The 21,950-nt window shown below is 33.4% G+C and overlaps 2 protein-coding genes across 2 annotated transcripts; both read right to left on the reverse strand.

The window, feature by feature from the left end:
* Positions 1-696: 696 nt before the first annotated feature.
* Positions 697-6,685, reverse strand: LOC122599643 (probable cyclic nucleotide-gated ion channel 14). The gene is made up of 7 exons (XM_043772185.1): positions 6,475-6,685; positions 5,808-6,369; positions 4,969-5,181; positions 4,581-4,873; positions 2,627-2,738; positions 2,064-2,300; positions 697-1,573 (listed from the first exon to the last, which is right to left on the reverse strand). Exons 1-7 carry the CDS (start codon positions 6,501-6,503, stop codon positions 845-847), a joined length of 2,175 nt encoding a protein of 724 aa, XP_043628120.1. The 5' UTR covers positions 6,504-6,685; the 3' UTR covers positions 697-844.
* A 5,911-nt stretch (positions 6,686-12,596) lies between these two features.
* Positions 12,597-21,004, reverse strand: LOC122600881 (ubiquitin carboxyl-terminal hydrolase 18-like). Its single transcript, XM_043773657.1, has 11 exons — positions 20,656-21,004; positions 19,770-19,923; positions 19,602-19,690; positions 19,393-19,478; positions 16,941-17,103; positions 16,701-16,824; positions 16,127-16,284; positions 15,732-15,816; positions 15,327-15,539; positions 14,574-14,635; positions 12,597-13,693 (listed from the first exon to the last, which is right to left on the reverse strand). Exons 1-11 carry the CDS (start codon positions 20,922-20,924, stop codon positions 12,886-12,888), a joined length of 2,211 nt encoding a protein of 736 aa, XP_043629592.1. The 5' UTR covers positions 20,925-21,004; the 3' UTR covers positions 12,597-12,885.
* Between the last annotated feature and the right edge of the window lie 946 nt (positions 21,005-21,950).

Here is a 21,950-nt window from a genome sequence, read left to right on the forward strand (position 1 = left end):
TAAGCCTACGGGGTCACACGAAATGACACGGTAACTCGATAATATTAATTGATATATTAAAGTAATATATTAATTAGTTTGATCACGAAATAATTAATTAAACATAATTAAAGGGTTAATTATATTTAATTAGTTAAAAAGGAGGATTAAAATGTGAAAATTGGAAAATGGATTTGGGCCCTAAAACTAAAGGGGCCGGCCATGACAAAGGCCTTGTAAGCCTTTATCTAACTTGTTTTCCAAGATTGTTTAACCTAATTATCCCCTATAAATAGAGGACTTAATTCTAGGTTTTGGTGGTTGTTACACACACTTTTTCACATAAGCAATTCGCTCCTTCTTCTCTCATTTTCTTTGAAGTGGCCGAATTCCCTTTTCATTAAGGGTGTTCAACTTTGAAGTTAAGGTTTAAGCAAAAGGTTTGTTTGGTTTGTGATCGGGTACTAGCATACGTTATTCGGGGTGTCTAGTGTGCGATCGTAGAGAGATTTTGCTTTAAACCCTAAGCATTAATAATAATCTTATTATTATCATCTTTATTGGAGCTTGCATAAGGTACACGACTCAATTCTAGTCTTTGTTAATTAATTTGATTGCATATATGTTTCAATTTCTTCCGTTGCGTTTACTCGTGATTATGTATGATTATATGCTTATATTCTAACATATCCCTGTGTTAAAATCACATCTGTAACATCAATCAATATGTAAGTATATGTAAGTAACATATAATCATGTTTACACCAGCAGTTAAAAGTACTTCACTAATAAACACACTACCAAAATATTTTTATCAATCAATGGTTATCACTAACACTTATACCGTATCGTGTATATCTTAAAACTATTCATCATCAGGATCAGCCGAGAAATCAGGTTCTTCAGGCTTTTGCAGCTTAATCATATCAACATCCTTCGTTTTCAAGATTCCCCGTCGTGTGTTTGCAGCAAATCTTGATGCTAATATTGTCACATTAAGATTCTGTTGGGCTGAATTTAATGATGCCTCTTCGTGGTGTTCAGATACATGACTTTGTTGATGTTCATCATCGTCATCATCAGGACGATATGATGATTCACTCATGCTAAGGTTCCATTGCATTCTTCTCTTCTTGATCCGGCGCCAAGCTGCTTGAATGAAACACGCAGCCCACGTTCTCCAATGGTATGAGTAGAAACGAAATGTATGTTGTAGTTTCTTACTATGTAAACGTCTGAACTGATTTGCAACGAATTTGAGATCTTCTGCACGTAATGCAAAAGCTTCAACTTCACTTAATGCTCTTACGGTTCTTGTAGAAGACGGTAGATTTAAGGTGGATTTTGGAAGTAAAGCCCATGCAAGTAACTCTTCACCACAAAAGTCGCCAGGCCTTAAAGTAATGGAGTTGAAAAAACCAGTTCGGCCTCCATTTGTGGTGGAACTATCAAGTCTTCCTCGGATGATAAAAAGCATCTCTGATACGGGATCACCTTCACGTACTATGTATGTATGTTGAGTACTTAGTGATGACACTAAACGTTCACATATAGCATCAAGTAGCTGATCATCCATTTGAGAGAAAAAGGGGACCTGTAAAAAACAGTTACAAAATTGATCATTGATACAAACACGCACAATCCAACCAGAGATAACATTTTGACCCATTTGCATATCAACCAGTTGAATAATTTTATATCTTAATTCTCACAAATCAAACGGATATATAATTATAGTTAGACAAGAAACAGGTTAAGCCAATAACATATATTTAGTGCATACAACTTGGTAAATCACATTATTCAAAAAGTTAAACCATTGTTGTATAATAGAATAACTTTTCTTTCTTAAAATGTTTTGGTCAATGGGGACGGCCCAATTTTAGCTATACTAAAATGATTACACTCTTTGATTTGAGCATATTTTGACAGGTAACTAACACACAGATTAAATTCTTAACATTTATGAAACAATGTGTTAAAATCAACTTGACCTGGTCCATTTCAACAGGTGCAAAATGTTACCCCTTTAACCTTTTATCGAACATATATTTTTATAATTCAATAGGTGGTGCATAACTTACACGTCTAACAAGATCAAGACACAAGTGGCGTTGGATGTCTCGACGGAGATCTGAAGGTAAGTTACGCAAAATAGATTCTTCATCAACTCCTCGTGTTGCAAGCCATTTATACTGTACAAATTTACGCACACGTTCTTGCAGGTCATGAGGTAGCTGTCGATGTCTCATCCATGACTCTGTGTCTCGCCTTCTAAGCCTCCACTCCTCAAGCCTCACAGTGATGGATTGCAAGTAGGTCTACAAAAACACATAATAGTTAAAATATCCATGAAATACTTCAATGATATGCAACAAGTTGGGCAAGATTAACCTCAAACGGGTCAACCTTATTAAATAGACTAAATAGATTCAACTTAGGCTTGAGCTACAGTGACTCAGTGAGATGTTATATACATAATTTAAGAAGATCCACCCACAGTTTTGGGATTCATGTTTCCTTACTGAAACTGATAAGTTGAGCTGTGTTACTGTAATTTTATAATTAACAGAGACATTTCATGTAAAAAAATAGACTAGCGTAAACTAGACTCAAAGGGAAAACAAAGAGTCTCTATTCAACGTACCTGCATATTTCCTATTAGATGGGCAAATAAAACAAGTCCCATAATGGCGATGAGTATGGCGAAAGATGTTTCTCCAATAAAGGTACTGGTGGACAAATTTTGTCCATATGAACTGCATGTAGTAGAAAACAATTATCAGCCCATATGGCTAAAAGATTTGATAGGTATAAACTAAAAATTAGCTTAAAATGAAACTGTCCAAAGGATAATCAAGTGTTCACATCCACAAACTTGGATCATTGTTTTAGTAGAAATCTTTAGAATTGCATAATATATAATCATCATTTATAAAGTTCAAATAAAGGATGAAAGATGTGTGTTGGTGCCTTGGTGGGTCAACCTGTCCCGTTGCAGTTTTTTCAGTCAAAAAGCTAGAGGGGGGACTTAATAATTTATCCATGAAACTACCCTCTAGATGAAAAGTTATAATGGAACTTAGAGGTTGGAAAGAGAGTTGGGTTGAGAAATAGGTCAACTTAGTATTTGTATGAGTCAGTGCGTGTTTACCTGAAACAATTTATTCAATTTTTTCTGATAACTGCAGAAAATAGAAATGAACTTTACTCGATTTCAAGAAATTAGCAATATCCTTTGAAAGCTTTACTTTTTAGAAAGCATCTTTTGTTTATTAGCAGAAAATGTAACATTTGACCTGGTAACCTGCTAACGTGTCAGTTTCATTTTTAATTCACAGAATTAGGAACGAACTTTGGATGAATTCACAAAATTAGCAATGTTATTATTTTAATAATAATAATAATAATAATAATAATAATAATAATAAAAGCACTTTTATAAATAGTAATAATAATAATAATACGGTGAATAATTACTTTCTATTTTCAAAATAAATCTAATAGATAAATTAATATTTGATACTCTATTTAGCATTATATATTTCAGTCATTTAGTTTTCTTGCATTTATCTTTACTTTATTTGTTTAATCGGAATCATATCATCACAAGGTCAACCAATCAATAACAACCCTAAAACACTTTCTTGGCGTAAAGAGGCATTGCTCTACCTTTAGGGAATCTCCAATAAAATATAAACCCGAATCCCCCTTTTTATAACCTTTGAACCATATTAGGCCAACACGGTTCGGTGCACAATCAACTTCCATTTCTTAATAACTAACATATATCAAGTAATATCAAGGTTCAATGATAAGCTAAATAAAATAAATCACATATTAATATTCTATCTAATAGATTTGATACATATATATGAAGTTGATCATCTCATAAATAAAAAAGAATATCTTCATGATAACATAAAAATCATGCGTACACCAAAGAATGAATCTTTGTTTTATAAAAAGAGAAGTATACAATAAATGGCGGCATACTAGTGATTTAGAGCAGTATGTGACATTGAAAATAGTGACTTATTCTATACTGAAGTCGGAGAGCGTATAGGATAAGTTGTCGTCTAAAAAGAGAAGTGTATAATTGTTTAATTAATAAGATTAGGTATATTTGTTATTTAAGTTTTTAGTTGGAAACTTTGTAATTTTGATAGCATATATGGGTATTATTATTATTATTATTATTATTATTATTATTATTAAATTAAATTAATAACATTGCTAATTCTGTGAATTCATCCAAAGTTCATTTCTAATTCTATGAATTAAAAATCAAACTGACACGACAGCAGGTTACCAGGTCAGATTTTACTTTTTCTGCTAATAAACAAAAGATGCTTTCTAAAAAGTAAAACTTTCAAAGGATATTGCTAATTTCGTGAAATTGATTAAAGTTCATTTATATTTTCTGCAGTTATCCCTTTTTGAAATACATCATTTTAGGAGACTATGCATTTAAAATACACTTTGAACGACTTTCAACAATTCACTCTTTACCCTATTTTCGTCCACAAATCTGCAACCTCTACTCACTTATCTAGATCTAACAACACGTTATTATTGAAAAGATAACACTAAAAACGTACCTTAAGTTTTGTAAGCCCCACCATAAGCAATAGAAGTATTTTTCCAAGAAAGTGGAGGAGACAACATGTTTTTCAACAGCATCTCCAAATAGCCCATACTTGAAACCTGTAGTGTTGCTAGGATCACAAGTCCGAAAAAGACTTGTTTCATTGGCCCATTTCTTCCGTTCATCGTCGTCTGAAGAGCCACAATCCAAATAACGAAGTACACAATTATTATTTTGTCGACATGTGGATTTCCAACAGGTTGCATGCCTTTCAAATGACAACAAGTACCATGATGCTCCTAAAACCTACCATAGACCCACCACAATTTAGCTTAAAAAGACGGATAAAAATCGAAACTTTCAAAGGTTGAAGATAAAAGATTAAATAAAGGGCTACTTACATGGCTAGCTAACATGTATAACACAAGATTATATGCAGCCCCGGCCCATGCAGTTTTGGTGACAACTCCTGTAGTTTTGATGATTTGGGAGCTCAAAGGAAAAATGAGATAGAGTCTTGGAATATATTGGAGAAGGACAATTAGTACTAAAGCATTGGTGGTGTGATCAGCTCTGGGTGTTCTTATTGCCGGGATGATGAACCATATGACAATCTGAGATAAATCAAAACAGAACACCATGTGAGCACAAATTTCATAACTTTGTAAAAATGAGAACTATGTATCAAATCCCTCCTCCCCACGCCCCTGCTCCCACTCAACACCACAAAATCTATAATCAATAATAACAAATAAACAGGGATTCAACAGTATCAATAACAGATTAACAGTGTGCCATATCAGCCTCTCTTACCCCACCACCTACCATCACCTAGCGTTAAGCAAGCCGTCGGAACTTTGAATTTTATTTATTTATTTTTTAGCTTTGTTTTGAATCCAAAAAACTTGAGAAACTATCTGCCGCTTCTGCATACACGGTGCTACACCAGTAATTACATATGTAGGATGTAAAAAGTCACTTTGATGTTTATTTAAAAAAAAAGTGATATAGTATACCATCAAAAGTAATTAATACAACTTCAAACAGTATAAGCAAATCCAAACACCACCTCCCCTACCAACGTTTGTAACCACTAGTAACACAATCCTATTAATCAGTGATCACATAATCATGCAAATCCAAACACAACTATATAGAGTTAAAACTATTCGGCTTTCATGGGACCCTTTCACTTTACTAAAAAGGTATAAAACTAAAAGTAGAGAAAACACAGTAATACCTGAGGTAAAGGCAATGTTGCAACAAGGTCAATAAAGAAATTCGACTTCAAGTACCGTCGTGCAATCTTATCCAGATCCATAACAAGTTCACCTCTACCCAACACTCTTGAACTTGGCGAAACATAAGCAGTCCTAAACTTTATAACTATATTCAACATATAAAATATATCCGCCATAGTACGCAAACATGTAACAATAATTCCTAAATTCAAATCCGACAACATACAAGCAGACTCGTCCTCATCTTTATTCTGTACAGATGGCAAATAAAAAAACAATGGATCCACAAAAAGTGCCACTAAACAAGAAAATAAAAAAATCCTATTCCATTGCAATATAATTTCACTTCCAGGATCCAAAACCTTTTTTCCTTTTGAATCATTACTATTCTCATCTGGGTATTTTCCTAATTTTATACCCATATGATTTAATGTAGGAAAGTTTCTACCTTTACCATTATTCATCAACAATGGGGCCGAAACCTTGTGTTCAGGCACTTGTTTGTCTGGCAGTTGCCAAGAATGATCATAGTTTGACTTTCCATTTTCTCCGGTGTAAAACCTATATGATTTATACATACATTTTCAAGAAATGTTTGACATGCTGATATATACATATATGTATGAATAAATGAGTAAAATTTAGGAAAAAGGTTGAAAATTTAACCTGACTTGCTTTCCAGTCTTGAAGTCCATAATGATACAAAATTTACTGTTGGAAATCTTGCATTTTTATTTCAAGAATTTGTGATTGTGGGTGAGAAAAGCTTCAAACTTTTTATGATGGGTTGAGAGAAGAATGCATTTTTGTATATATGTATTGATCGATTACAATGCATGAATCTAATGAGATTTTGGGAATCTGAAAGTGTGTGTGAGCAGAATGAGGGAGAGAGGGAAGAGCCTAATATAAAAGTTGGGTTTAATATCTTTGGATGAAATCATGTTTAGATTAAACGATGACAAGGCCTCCTAATTTAATATAAAAAAATGCTTAATAAACAAAAATTATCTATTGCTTAACACTTTTTGTAACTCAAATATCTCTTTTGTTTTTCTTTTTACTAGTGAGATATCGTGTAATGCGGTGGTGATGACGGCAAAGGATGGTGGTGGGCTGCGGTGGAGGTAATAAAATGATTATTAATGTAAACGTAATTAATGTAAAAGCAGGTAGTGTATTTATTTTTGGGGTTAAATGATGCATGTTGTAAATAAATTTCATTAAGAGTATTATAGGTAATATTTAAATTAGTGAAAATAGGAGAGAAATAGTTTGGATAGATAGGGTTGGAAAAATTTTTAGAGATATTTTGGGTAGATGTAATATTTGAGTTGATAATATGTTGAAAATTAAGAGTAATGTAGGTATTTTAAAAGTAAAAAGTTAAAAATGAGGGATGGATATGCTTTATAAAAAAAGTATAGAACGACATATTTACTCATTATCCTTTTATTTTGAAAGTTGAATTTCACTTCAAACTTCTTATCGCGATTCGACAGCAAAAGGTCTAGTATATGTTGTCTTAATCGGGTTTACGCTAGAGAGCTCATTCAAAACATAAATGCCTAATCAAATATCTGATGAGGGAAAAACCTTTTACAGTTCTGCTAATCCGTTTGAAGACACGACAATTAAATAGGTATAAACCCATGCCACATATTTATTTATTTAAGAGTTGAGACAAACATCCACATATCTTATAATAGTTAAGAACGTATTTTATTTATATTTTGGACTTGAGACAAATTTTCTAATAGTTAAGAAGATAAACAGCCACATATTTTCTTTATTTAAGAGTTGAGACAAATAACATATTGACAAAAATAAATACTTAATGCAAAGGACATGTTATTTAGATGATAGTTTAAGCTTTTAATATTTTTTTAGTGTTATGATATAAATTTAAACTAGAAGTGGTATGGAATAATCAAATGTTTATGCTATTCAGTTTTATTTAATATCTAACTATTTAAGAGGGTATTTGAGAATGCATTTTGAAGTGATTATCTGATTATTACGTTCGTAAAACGCAAATAATTTAAAAATATGTCTGTGTGAAAAAGTGATTATCTTTTTATGAAAACGCCGTTTTGAAAAAACATGTATCTACTTGCTTTTTTAAAACCATGCATAATCTATTTTAAAAAGATAAATATGTTTTTTAATCATAATAACAAACAACTAAGTGATATCTACTCTAAGACAACATATAATACTCCGTACTATATTAATTTTGAACAAACTGTAAATGGAAAAAGACAATAGAAATGTTAAAGATCTTCCCGCGGCATCTTGGGTGGTTGACTTCAAAACTAAAAACAAAATTAACAAATATACATTACCTCCCCTGTGTATTAATGTTGTTGATAATTTTCACAAACATGTAAATTCACGTCAAATTGTACTCGACGTATGTTAAACAACAAAATTAAGAGTATGAGGTTGAACTATACGGTGATTAAGGGTGATCATTACAATCTTACAATTTTCCATTCCTATTTTTATGAATCTATTTAATTTAAAGGTAATTGAAATTCTAAACCGGTGAGTAATCAAAGTTTATAATTAAATTTTACGTTGGTAAGCATAATGAAAACGTTTTAGTGACCCCAAATACATCATTTTATTATACATTATTTTATAATGAAAACGTTTCAGTGACCTAAATTATTTTAAGAAGACTATATTTCATTTTATGTGTAACAATTTATTACATTTTATTATGAATCTTAATAGTTATGAATTACGAAACAAAACTTAATATCAAATGTTAAAGATGATTAGTTGATTACGATAATTTATATTGCATTTTGCAACAGTAGTTTAAATGGATAATTTTTAATTAAACGTGCATGGATTAAAGATGTTATATATTAAATAGTTAAGGGGTTAAATATATAAGATTAGGAACGACAGCTCAGAATGTTGACTAACGAAAGAGGCGAGCGAGCGAGTGAGTGAGGTCGTGGACGGCATAACATGCGGCACTCTCTCCTCTTTTTTTCTTCTCTCTTAGCAACACGACAAAACATGATTTTTTTTAACAACTTAAAAATAGAAAATACACGGTTTCTCTCGACCTTTTTTAACCCATCACATTGATTATATTGTAAACACCTTAAAATGTGGTTATGGACTTATGGGATATGACGAATTACTTTTCATTGCTGAGCATTTAATGATATTGGATAACATATCATATGGCTTTCAATATTAATTAGGTAATTTCCGGACATGACATATGTAACTTTCAAGATATTACATGAGGTCTATCTCTCGTCAATATTTATAAGCCACAATAAAGGTTGTAAATTGTTAGCGTCGAACATAACAAGGCACCTTATTTTTACCGGTGACATAGCGAAAAATTTCTCTCTATATGGGTCAAACATGAATTTATGTTTTTGTACGTCAGTCAATGAACTTTAAATTAAACTAATACAAAAATTTGATGTTTACCTTCATGTGGCTCTCCGCTGCTGAATCTCACAACTGGTTAAATGACTTGCTAACACATCAAACAAATTTCAACTAGTCAACAGCACTGATATATTGATATCTAACTGAATTAGATATGGGTCTCATTCACATCATTAAGCGCAAAAGAGATGTTGTCTTAGGTATTTAACTACTAATCAATATGTAAATGGCATATTAAGTTTTTAATTAAGACTAGCACGGTAGTCGCGCAATGCAACGGTGTGGTAGTGGGGACAATTGTTGGTGGTAGAGACAGCGTCGAATGGTGTAGATAGATAATTGATGTAAAAAATGATTGATGTAAAAGGTTAATGAAGATATTTTAAAAGATAAAGAACTGTAATATAATCATTAAGGGTATTTTAGACATTTTACTTTTAACATAGAACTACGGAGTATTATTTTTATAAAATAGTATATATATATATATAGTATATAGCTTAATTGTAACTCCTTCTAACCGTTTTCGAATCCTTTGCTGCCCTCAAAAATGTCACTTAAAAATATTTGTACTTAAGACCTTTTGTAAGAACGACAAAAAAAGATTGAACCTATGGCCTAAGCCACCCTAGCTAGTAGTGATTACTACGTTGATATTTACACACATAAAGACAAAAGTAGAAATTAAAACTAGACAACCGAATCAATTTGAAATCGATCAAAATAATAAAACTATTGTTACGTTTCATTGTAAGGAAAAAAAAAGAGCTATGTAATAAACTAAAGGCTAATAAGTTGATGTTATATGGCATCACTCGCTTTCAATTAATATCCTTGTACAATAATGAAACGAGACAGAATCTCAATCAAAGTTATATATGAACAATGTTAGTCATGAATGTATATTAGAAAAACGGCCCTCAATTCAATCGTGGGACACATGACACAACTCAACAGATTTCTTTGATATTTGTGGGACATGAATTAATATGTACCTTAAGTTTCTTGGTTAGCTCACATAGTTATGTCATTCTTTGGCATTTTAAAATCCAGTTCATTGATCCATCATATACATCGGATACTTCATATGCATGTATATATAGTATAGTACTAATACCCGTATATGTTGTAAGGTTGACTTAAAATTATTTATATTTATATTTGCACACCATACACATAATACAAACATAACTTTATTATCCAATAAGCAAACAAACATAATAATAATCAATATAGTTAATATAAACCAAAAGAAATATAATGAATGCCTTTCAATTGTACAGTAATAGATAAATAAACTTTTAAATGTATATAAGGTCGACTATATAGTGAAATAATTAAGCTTTAGATGAAAAACCAATTCACTGAACATATCAGTTGATAGATAAATAAAGATAGATGTATATATAAAGTCGATGTTTAGTTGAATAAAATAAAAATAATAAAATATAAATATATATAGAATAATACGGAGTAATAATTTATATTTACTAATTTCAATTCATAATGGATATGGAGTGTATTGTCGTTCAAAAAAATAGTTAAATATCTTAAATAGTTACACAATAATATAATAATAAACATATATTAGTATTTGATAATTATAAGGTTACTCAAAATTAGGAACTTAAAAAGGGACACATGTCGACTAAAGAATAAGACAAGCGTTGATTAAAAAAAGCCTTAATTATGTTTTAGTTTATTGGTAGATACGAGATATGCTATAATATGAGGTTAGTAGAGCTCATGTTTTGCTTTGTGTATAAATACTAACACATATATATGGATCATATAAAGAATACAAAACAATCAAAAAGAAAACCCATAAAGTGAAAATCCAGTAGTAATTAAGAGCGAAAAGGAAAAAAACAAACAAATAGTCAAGCAGCCTAATCAGCGAAGGTTCTTCAATATTCACTTGGCCTTGGATACATTGAATGAATGTAGACATATAAAAGATAAAGTTTTTGGTTAATCTAACATAAAATTTCAAATAATTTTTGTTAAATTTGAGAAAAACTTGCACAACGCAGTGATGGCGGTGACGATGATAACTAGCGGTGGCAGTGGCGGTTTTGTGTTTATAAGATATTATATCACTTGTGTTATATCATCGTCATCGAAGTGTTATCATTTGCGTTAGTAATCGAAGTGTCATCGTTAATGATGATAGTAAGACATTATATCATCTTATCGAAGTGTCATCATTTGCGTTAATAAGACTATTGTTATATGCTATGTTGATATATGAACTACAATACTACACATTATATATATATATATATATATATATATATAAATACCGTCCCTGTCGTTAAATTTGTTACAATAAAAGTCCTTAACGTTAATTCTTTTTCAGCAGAAATAATCCACGAAAGTTACAAAAGCTGCTGCAAATCAAGTCCATTTCCTTATCGGGCGTTGGAGTACATAGTATTTGTGTCATATTGATATTTTCAATCGGTAGCTTAATTTAACAAAGGACCTGAGTTTGTTTTTTGTTTTACGTTTTTATTTTTGCCTTATATTTTTAACTAAATTCTATCTTCTTACAATTTATTGTACAAATTTAATATGATGTTTGCGTCCTTTTGTCTTTTAACTTCTATAATGATTTACATGGTACTTCCCATTTCTTTTTGTATTTCACATATAATAGTATCATTACTTTCTCCCGTTTTGTCACACTTTTTACGATTAATCGTATTGTTGCCACATGATTAACATTCTTTTTCTTTTCTTTTAACTATTCAAATAATTGATCATGTAAATGATAAGGTATGTACACGACATTTTTTTTTCAGACACACGTTTGAATAAAAAACAAAGGAATGTATCTCCCCCTTGTATAAAGTCTTTGAAAGCAATATTATGTCTTCCGGGCAACTCCCGGGTACATAACTAGTTGTTATGAAGTGTCGTTGCTAAGTTTGATAACTGTTATTTCACTATCAACTATTGTTTAGACTTGGAAAAAGACTATCCACGCCAACACATGAACACCCATTCTTATGCAACAAGTATTAGAGTCAATCTAAAATATCCAATTGTAAATAATCCAAAGGTTTCATGGTCCCCAACGTTTTGAGAAATTTGAATTTGAACACATCCTTATTACATATACTTGTAATTTTGACGATTTTGTATTTCCAAGCATATCCGGTAGGAAAAGAATCTACACAAAGATGTCTGCATTTTCATCCATCCCCAGTCGTCCAAGGTCCAAGTCTGGTCATAGTTAGTATTTGAACCCAGTGAGAAGAATGATTGTTCGGACTTGACTGATGCACGTCGGTCAATGCATTACAAGTTGTCAAAAGTACATACTATACATTACATGTAAAACTAAGATAGAAAAAAAGGAGTGGCAATAAAAATGTCATTCTAGAGTATGTTTTTATTCACTTTAAATGGGAAAAAGGACCATATTCTTTAAGAATACAACCAAATAATTAGGCTCAAATGAATGCACCACAAAACTACCACAGTACTGTCGGTATTGCTATTTTCTCGCCCTAAAAAAGCCAATTTATCACCATCCATCCCCTGCCCCTGAGACACTTACATATGCCCAATTTTTCTCAAACACAGGAACCTCGTTGATCAATTTAACTATCTCATTGATCAATTTAACTATGTTAGCTTCCAACCTTATTAACCCGAATATACATCTTCCTTTCCTACAACTTCATTGGATCCTCCACCATTTACGACTCCAAGGGGTTCATTATTTGACTCCGTTATATCTATGTTCATGTAACTAGATTTCAAATCTCCGTTGACCTGTACACTTTCAAGGCCCTTTTCGTCTTTCTTGTTGTTGGGGATTTTCCTTGGTCGTGGTCGTTTCCCAAGGAAACCTGGGCGAAAAAGTGGCTTATCTTTTGCAGCAGAAGATATCGTTTTAACCAGTTTCACAGAAGCATTTACTGTAGTAGAGCTCAAAGTGGACTCTGGTTCCTTGGGCTTACATCCAAGATCTGGAGAATCCGTTCCATTAACTTCTTCACCGTTGGTTGAATTATAATTTAAAATATCCATTGTACTCCTAATATTATCGTCAATATCGCTCTGAATGGAAGCAGGATTTATTCCATTATCATTTACAGTAAGACAATTAGAAGCGTCAATAGGCAAAGTGGCTTCTTCAATAGCAACCAGACCATCATTGCTACAATTTCCATTCTCGCATGTAACAGATGACTCTGTACTTGAATCTGATGCATACATCTCGATGGCCTTATCAGATGTATTTTGAGATGTAGAAACGTTTGCTGATAAATCATTAGAATGCATCAGTGTACCACATTTTGCAGTAGCATCGGCCGATTCTGCAGCCAATGAGCAGTCAACAGGAAGGGTTACATTAGGCGCCTTTTCTTGGGATACATTTGATGTCTGAAGGGTCTCTTTTCTACAAGTTTTCTTGATAGGATTGAAGCATGATTGTCTGGCAGACACTCTGGAAAGGATAAAAAAACAAAAAACATGCAAATGTCAATCGCTTTAGGCAACTAACTTAGATCTGAAAACTAGAGGTGACACTTTTCAGCCCATTGCTTATTAATGGATTTATACGAGTTATGCTTTACTCTGTAACGGATCAAAATAAAAATTATCATAAATGAGATGGAAAAAAAAATCATATGTTGATGATATTTGACATGCCAAGTATTCAGAAAATAATGAAAAATTGAAAGACTTGGACACAAATTGATCCAGGTCCACCTGACCTGGCTATACCCATCGACTGCTAACAATATACAGAATACAACAGAGCTTGATGTTGAATGGGTAAATAAGTATATGCCCATTAATCCATTATGACCGTTATCCAAAAGGGCCACTTTGGCACCTCTAGTAAAGACTGTTTTAAAAAAACATATAGTGGCATATATGATAGACCTTGATGTATTGTTGAATGGCAGCAAACAAGTATGATTGTTAACCACCAAGGTTTAATTCTAGAGCCATAGCTTGTGAAACCAATACACTATTATCTAAGCGGGAAATTATTGAATTCATTTGCTCATGTATGATGTATCTATATTTGTTGCACAAAAGTGAACACCAATATTCTATGTGAAGTAAGAACAGAGTTGTATCGAGCCTTAGTCGCTTTTCCCAATGTGGCAATTAGTCCCGGATTACTTTTTGGTAAGTTCTGTTCTTGTAAAAAGTTTAACCACAGAAAGTGATCGACGTAAACGATAGAACTCCTTCCGAATGTAATGTTCAACAAAGCACATAACATAATAGAAGCCTTTGACTAAAGATTAAATAGCCAAAATACCCTTTCAATATCATATAACGTATAAGCAGTTAAGCAAAAAAACATGTACCTACTATACAGAAGCATGTAAGCTCCCTGTGCGAGCACTTCATCCAGTTCAACTGCTTCAACCTGCAATAAATTGTAGACCAGGTCAAAACATTCGTAAAGTATATTAAATACACAGAAACTATTGTGAATGAAATAAAAGATAAAAACAGGAAGTCGGGTAAAAATATGTAACTTTATATAGAGAAAACCTTTTAAAGATAAGATAAATTTAAACTGAATTTACATAAAAAGGTATTCAAGTAAATGGTCAAAAAACAAAATAAAGAGGTGGCAATTTGACCCATTATACTTACAAATGGGTCAAGTTGGGTTTGTGTTTTAAATCAAATTGGTCAAGTTGGGTGGCATTTAATCTCAAATGGGTCAAGTCACAAAAATTTGGCTAAAAATATGATGTGTCAAATGGGTGAAACAAGTTAATCGCCAGAATTCTTGCTTTCTAATGCATAGCTTCCCAAACATTTATAATCAGAGATTTAGATTATCACTGAAATAGCATAGAGCTTTTAATTTATAATTGATTCAGAGATTTAGATCATCATTGAAAAGTTCACTTATTTATATGACTTCTTTCTAAAAAGGGATTAAAACTGTTTGTGGGAAACCACCCATAGTAAATAATCGACACATTTAATCCCAACCCACTAGCCATGATTGTAAGTTCAATGGTTGATTCTCTGTTAAAGTAATAGTACAGACTTCAATACATTTTCTCATATGCACACACACAAGAGAGAAAAGGATATTTCACCTTGCAGTCATCGATTCTATACCAGTTTCCAGAGAAGTCCTTAGTATAGCAAATGTAATGACCAAAATATGATGCATTCAACATGTCCACATGTACAACAACTCCATATAGCTTGTATATGTCATTGCTATCTGCAGCTTCACTCATGTAAGGGCTAAGATCTAATGTTTCTGGGAATGTCACCCTCTTGTTAAGTTTCCCAAATCTCCCACTCTGCAAGCAAAACAAGGATGCTAAGAATTACAGGCAAAATTGCAGATTTAAATCACAGAACGCTAAAGAAAATGATATAAATAATCTGATATCAATTGTGAATGTCATTTTATAATCCAAGACTGCATTAGAAATAAACTCGCAGAAAGAGAACTCTAACTTTTTGGGTAAAAGGGTTTTTACAGCACTAACCTGAAACCTTTTTAATGCAATGGTAAGAATATTAGGAGCTGTATGTATGTTTAATCGTTTCCATGCCAAGACATAGTCATTACATCTGCAAAAAAAATAGAATTAGAGTAACCTGACAATATCATATGTTGATCATGACAAATTCCTATACAGTAGTACTCCATAATTATTGTTATTGTTAAAGATGATGAAAGAAAATTAAGAGATGATCACGCCGCTAAGTAGACCTACTATTCAGACAAAAATGAGTCCATTTTGTCATGTGTAGATTGTCAAATAACAACAATTCACATCACAAATATATATATATATATATATAGTGAAAAAGTTAAAGTTGAATCTCAGATCATATGTAACTGATGAATAAATCTCAAGAAGAAAAGTAAGAAAATTACCCATCACATTTGTACTTGTTATCTCCATCAAGCCATTCTTTGACTGTGAATTGGTCTAAGCATTCCTCGAGAGATGCAGCATCCCCGTGGATTTCAACAGTCAAATCCATCATATTTTCAAACTGATTCGAGACATTATTGCATTTCGTACAGATCACCTACAAAGCATTATAGGCAATTGTTATCAATACATAAATGTAAGCCTTTGGTCACAATAAATAAAAGACCTGCAGTTTTCATAATTCGCCTTTCAGTATTGAAAAATTACCATTAAGTTAGTCTACCCATATGAAATTGATAAAAATCGACACTATGGAAGAGGTGTCTCCGCGTTGACCCAAGTATTTAAGGGGGGCTAAGGGTATGTATTTTTATAAATTAATAAGGATAAATCTAATTTTCCAGTTTCTTTCTTAGTATTTTGGCTGGAGAAGCAAGATAGATTCTTCTTTTTTAGATAAAGTAATATTGATTTCATTTATTTCAACATAATTGAAGGCAGAAATACAAAAGATCTTGGTTACATCCCTGCATCAGCCAATAGGAATCTGATTAGGGTATTATAAAAAGAAACCTGAGATTGAAGACGACCCCCAAAAATATGATGAATAAGAGTTGTCTCCTGAGAACTGGGATGCAAGGATCTTTCCCCGCCATATTCATCAAGGCACACTGATTGCATTGTATCGATAGCAAGCCTAGTATATGTGAATGTTATGCAATCAGTAATCAAGGTCTGCATAAACAAGATTTTAAATACTTCAAAGATAAAATATATGTATATTTGATTAGTCAGGTATGAGGCAATAGCAACCTCATGAATTCATGAGCATCCTCCTGTTTTCCATAACCGAGATTGCCTCCAATATTAGGCAAACGTGACAAAATATTGACTGGTGAAAAAGCACTATTACTTCGCCTGGCTCTTTCTAGATGAGTTTGAAGTTCACACAGGAAACACCAATCATTTCGCCGACCTGGGAAAGACGTTTATGTAAATAAACACGTTAAAATAAAGGTGCATGGAACAATCGTGAGTTTTCAAGCAAAACTAAAGGTGACATATTCCATCCATATACTTGATAATGATTCAATTCAAGTTATTTTATCTCTAAAGGATCAAAGTTTTAAGGTACAACTTTTTGTGTAAAGCTGAAACTTTTAATCATTATACTAGATGAAGTAGATGCTTGAACTAATACATCTTAAAACAGCAGCCTTATTAGGCTACTGTAGTTTTTATAATCATATTCAACACTTATTATCTATATAACGTTTAAGAATTTAATGAAAAAACATTCCAGATAAACCCAACCTTATGTCACTGTTTCAAATTTTATTTTCTAGAAGGGGTGTCGGTGGGTGTCCAATAAAATTTTATTTTCTGATCATCAAGCCCTTCTTTACATCCAGGCCCAACTTAACCCTCGACATGTTAAGTGGGTTGAGTACTTGCAGGATTTCACTTTTGTGATTCGACATAAAACCAGTATTACTAATACAGTGGCTGATGCACTCAGCCGTCGTCAGTCTCTTCTTACATCACTTCAGGTCCGAGTCGAGGGGTTAGAAGTTTTTTGTAGTCTATACATGGATGATCCTGATTTCTCATCGATATGGGTTTCTTGTCGGATTGCACCAACGAATGGATATGTGCTACAGGAAGGGTTTTTATTTAAGGGAACCAGGTTATGTGTTCCAAAGTCATCGTTGCCGGATTCTATTATACTCGAGGGGCATCAAGGGGCGTTAGCAGGACATTTTGGGCAAGATAAAACTCTAAAGCTGGTGAAAGAAAGATATTCTTGGCCAAAGATGAGTTCTGATGTCATGAGGATTGTTGATAGGTGTCGCATCTGCCACATTGCGAAAACACACCATTCTAATGCCGGGCTCTATACACCTCTTCCTGTCCCTACAGGTCCTTGGGAAGATATCAGTTTAGATTTTGTGGTTGGCCTTCCCCGAACACAAAGGCAAAAAGATTCAATTATGGTCGTGGTAGATAGGTTCTCTAAGATGGCGCACTTTGTCCCGTGTGCTAAAACCTATGACGCTAGTCAGATTGCCCGTTTGTATTTTACAGAGATTGTTCGGTTACATGGTGTTCCGAGGTCGTTAACATCTGATCGTGATGTTAAGTTTGTAGGTCATTTCTGGCGAACCTTGTGGCGGCGCTTAGGTTCACGTCTTCATTTTAGTAGTGCCCACCATCCTCAAAGTGACGGTCAGACAGAGGTTACCAACCGTAGTTTGGGAAATTTGTTAAGAAGTCTTGTGGGTAGTAATCCGAAGCAGTGGGATCTTGTGTTACCACAGGCCGAGTTTGCTTATAATTGTTCTACCCATCGTTCAACAAACATGAGTCCGTTTCTGATTGTGTATGACCGGAATCCATTTACTCCTCTCGACTTGGCACCTTTACCTGTTGCTGATCATTTCAGTATGGATGGAGATGACCGGGCAAATCAGATTAAACTCATACATGAACAGGTACGTGAACAGATTGTCAATAATAATATTGTGTACCAGCGCAGGGCCAATGTGCGTAGGAAGCGGGTCGTGTTTCAGCCGGGAGATCTCGTTTGGATTCATTTGAGTAAGGAGCGGTTTCCAACGGGACGGTATGGTAAGCTGCAACCAAGGGCTGGCGGTCCTTTTAAAGTGGTTGAACGCATTAACGACAACGCCTGTAAAATTGATCTTCCCGGGCATTATAATGTGTCTGCTACTTTCAATGTTACAGATTTATCTCCTTTCCTTCATGAAATAGATGACCCATTGGACTCGAGGACGAGTCCTTTCAATGGAGGGGAAAATGATGGCGCATCAAACCCAAGCCCATCAGACCAGCCAGCACAAGGGGAAGGCCCATCAGCTAGGCTGACTAATGGAGAATTGGGCTAAGGCCCTACAGAATTGCTTGCAGTCAAAGACAGGAGTCTCGTTTAATTTTTATGTTATTTGTTTTTATTTTGGGTTGGATTTTGTTTCCTAGTTTATCCCTGCTTTATAGCTTAGGGTTTTCTTTTAAATAGCGGTTCTTTTCTTAGTTGGAACTCAGTTGTTACTTTGAGAATTTTAATCAGATTATTGATTCCTGTCCATTGTGTCTTGGTTCAACTTGATTGCTTAAGAAATTGCATCAGTTTCAGCATGTACCCAAGATTACCCGTTTTGAGCCATTACCCAACCTACACGTCCCACCCATTGTAGCATACTAGCATGTCTAGCGAAATAGTCTAGAGAGAAAAATAGCCAATTACATTCCGATCGATGGCCTTTCTCCAGCAGATACGCAGCGAGTGGTCGAGTGTAAGCTAAGCATTGTAAAACTACATTGGCAAAGCAGCTGCCAAAAAAGATAAAAGCTGTTAGTACTCCTAAAATCCAGAGAAATATAGGCTAAAAAGAAAGTGCCAAACATGATTGGAAAAATATACTGTTATACAGTAGAGTAGCCATAAACATAAACCTGTTTCCACAATTAAGAAGCCCACAAGGAGGAAAGACTTGATTGTTCCAGTTAAAGAGCTCCACAAATTTATCGTAAGGAAAAAGGATCTGCGACATATATTTAGATAAATAATAGAGACCATACATAATATTCATTCGGAAAAAAATAACTGACATCAATTTCAACCTTTTTTATCTGTTTCGGTGTCCCAGTGCCAGGACATAGCGCAACTGTAGTGGAATTCCGTCTCCCTTGCAACCTTGATTTGCAGGGCAGCCGAAAGTCCTTACATTCATCCTTATGCCCAGAGTGCCAATGAGATGTTTGACATGATACTGAGCTGAAAAATAGGAAAAAAGAATAAAAGTTAACAGCAACTAAAAGGCTAGGTCCAACACTACAAACTCTACAATGACACTTCCGATATAATTCATTAACAAACTCTCCCTCGCACACAAACAAAACACACATGTACACAAAGTCACATTATAGACAAATGATCACTTCTCCAAAAAGGTTAACTTTCAAGAAACCCCAAACCGCGCACACCCATCATCATATAAGTCAATCAAGCTCAACCAGCATCACACTCAAATTGCGGCCAAAACTAACTAATCAAACTTCACCAAAGAGCTTGTTCTAATAAACCGTGGAATTTGAACAATACTTCCATATACCCCCATCTCTGCTAAAGGCACTAACCATCACTCTCGTATACTTTTTCTAATAAAATTTCAATCACAAATAATACTTTTACACAACTAAAGTTTAAAACTTTAATACTTTTCACAACTGATTTCAACAATGTATTCACATAACTAAGCTACCCACAAACAAAAACACAACTAAATCAACTAAAGCTTAAAACTTTAACACTTTTCGCAACTAATCTTGGCAATTCATTTACATAACTAAGCTACCCACAAACAAAAACACACCAAAATCAGCTAAAGCTTACAACTTTAACACTTTCCGCAACTAATCTTGACAATTCATTTACATAACTAAACTACCCACAAACAAAAACACAACAAATAACAAAAATAAACAATGTGAGCATGTAAAAGTGTACCAATATTTAACAGTTTTACACCGAGCACAATTTTTGGTCGTAAAGCTACCACAAACAGCACAAGATTCGCCACTCGAAACGAAACCCGGCATTGAAGAAGATGAATCAGTGTCAATGGAGCTACAATTTGGGGAATCTTGGTGATCAAGAATAACAAAGTATTTATAAGCTGTTTTTTTAACTAAAAAAATCAAGCCAAAAATAACACAAAATACTGTGATTGCGTACTTTAAATACGGATCAACAGAATAATTATATTGTTCATGCATCGACAATGATTATTATATATAATAATTAGAACGATAATTAGGGTTTTTCATTGATTAAAAAAAAAAAAGAATTGGGGGATTGTAATTATGGAAATTGTGAAAAGGGGTTATTTTATTTTTGGAAATTTGTTGGAAACTTGGGTTTGCGTATTTGGGATTCTTCCAATAATTATGGAAAGAATGAATGTGTTGCCCAAACCCCAGTGAAACTGAAAGTGTATTGTGTGTTTGTTTTTTTTTTTAAGGTAAATTTCGTTGAAATTTTCGTGCCGCGATTCGACAGCGAGAGATCTAGCATATGTTTGCGCTAGAGAGCTCCCTTGAAGTAAACATGCCTATTTCAAATACCCGATGGAAAAAACCCCCTACTAATCAGCTCGAAGGCACGACGATTAATAGGGGTATACTCTGCCTCATCAGACTTGAACCTGAGTAAACCCAAGTCAAGCCCTCATACAGGGACTTCCATATGTCCTCCGCAAGGCTTAAACTCAAGACCTCATGAATAGAGGGATAGTCTTCAAATTGTTGAATACAACTCCTAAGTCCTAACATTTGGCTCTCACTAGTCACAATGCTTTTAAAAATAAACTCCTTTGAAAATTATAACCATGTTTGGAAATACATAAGAAATCAAAAGTCTCAGCCCCGAAAAACTCTTAAAAGCCCCAAAATGTCTTTAAAATAAAAACTCGTAGGAAGAGAGTTGAGAAAAAAACCCCAACCCTAGCCCCAACCTCAAACTCCAAGCCAAAGCAGCCAAACATACCCTAATATTAAGGGTATGTTTGGTAAAACTAGCTGGTGGCTGTAAACTGGTAGTTGGTAACTGTAAGCTGGTGGCTGTAGCTGTAAGCTGATAACTGAAGCTTTTTTGATATATTTAGATGTTTGGCAGAGTATCGGTAGCTTTTAATAAAATGTATAAAATGACAAGAATAGACATAAACTAAAAATACTTAGTATATATATATATATAAGTTTTTTTAGTTAATTAATACATAAAGAGAAGTAAAAGTCTGTTTG

This window comes from Erigeron canadensis, chromosome 5 (genome assembly GCF_010389155.1).
Source record: "Erigeron canadensis isolate Cc75 chromosome 5, C_canadensis_v1, whole genome shotgun sequence".
Taxonomy (NCBI): Eukaryota; Viridiplantae; Streptophyta; class Magnoliopsida; order Asterales; family Asteraceae; genus Erigeron; species Erigeron canadensis.

Bases quoted from the DNA above. Each gene is read 5' to 3' on its own strand.
- LOC122600881 (XM_043773657.1), bottom strand. From the start codon at position 20,924: ATGCATGAACAATATAATTATTCTGTTGATCCGTATTTAAAGTACGCA. The intron at 16,825-16,940 runs GTTGCTATTGCC...CACATATACTAG, and splicing joins GATGCTCATGAATTCATGAG to GCTTGCTATCGATACAATGC. The intron at 16,285-16,700 runs GTTTCTTTTTAT...AATGCTTTGTAG, and splicing joins GGGGTCGTCTTCAATCTCAG to GTGATCTGTACGAAATGCAA.
- LOC122599643 (XM_043772185.1), bottom strand. From the start codon at position 6,503: ATGGACTTCAAGACTGGAAAGCAAGTCAG. The intron at 5,182-5,807 runs GTATTACTGTGT...GATTTATCTCAG, and splicing joins CAACATTGCCTTTACCTCAG to ATTGTCATATGGTTCATCAT. The intron at 1,574-2,063 runs GTAAGTTATGCA...TGTTTTTTACAG, and splicing joins GTCTTGATCTTGTTAGACGT to GTCCCCTTTTTCTCTCAAAT.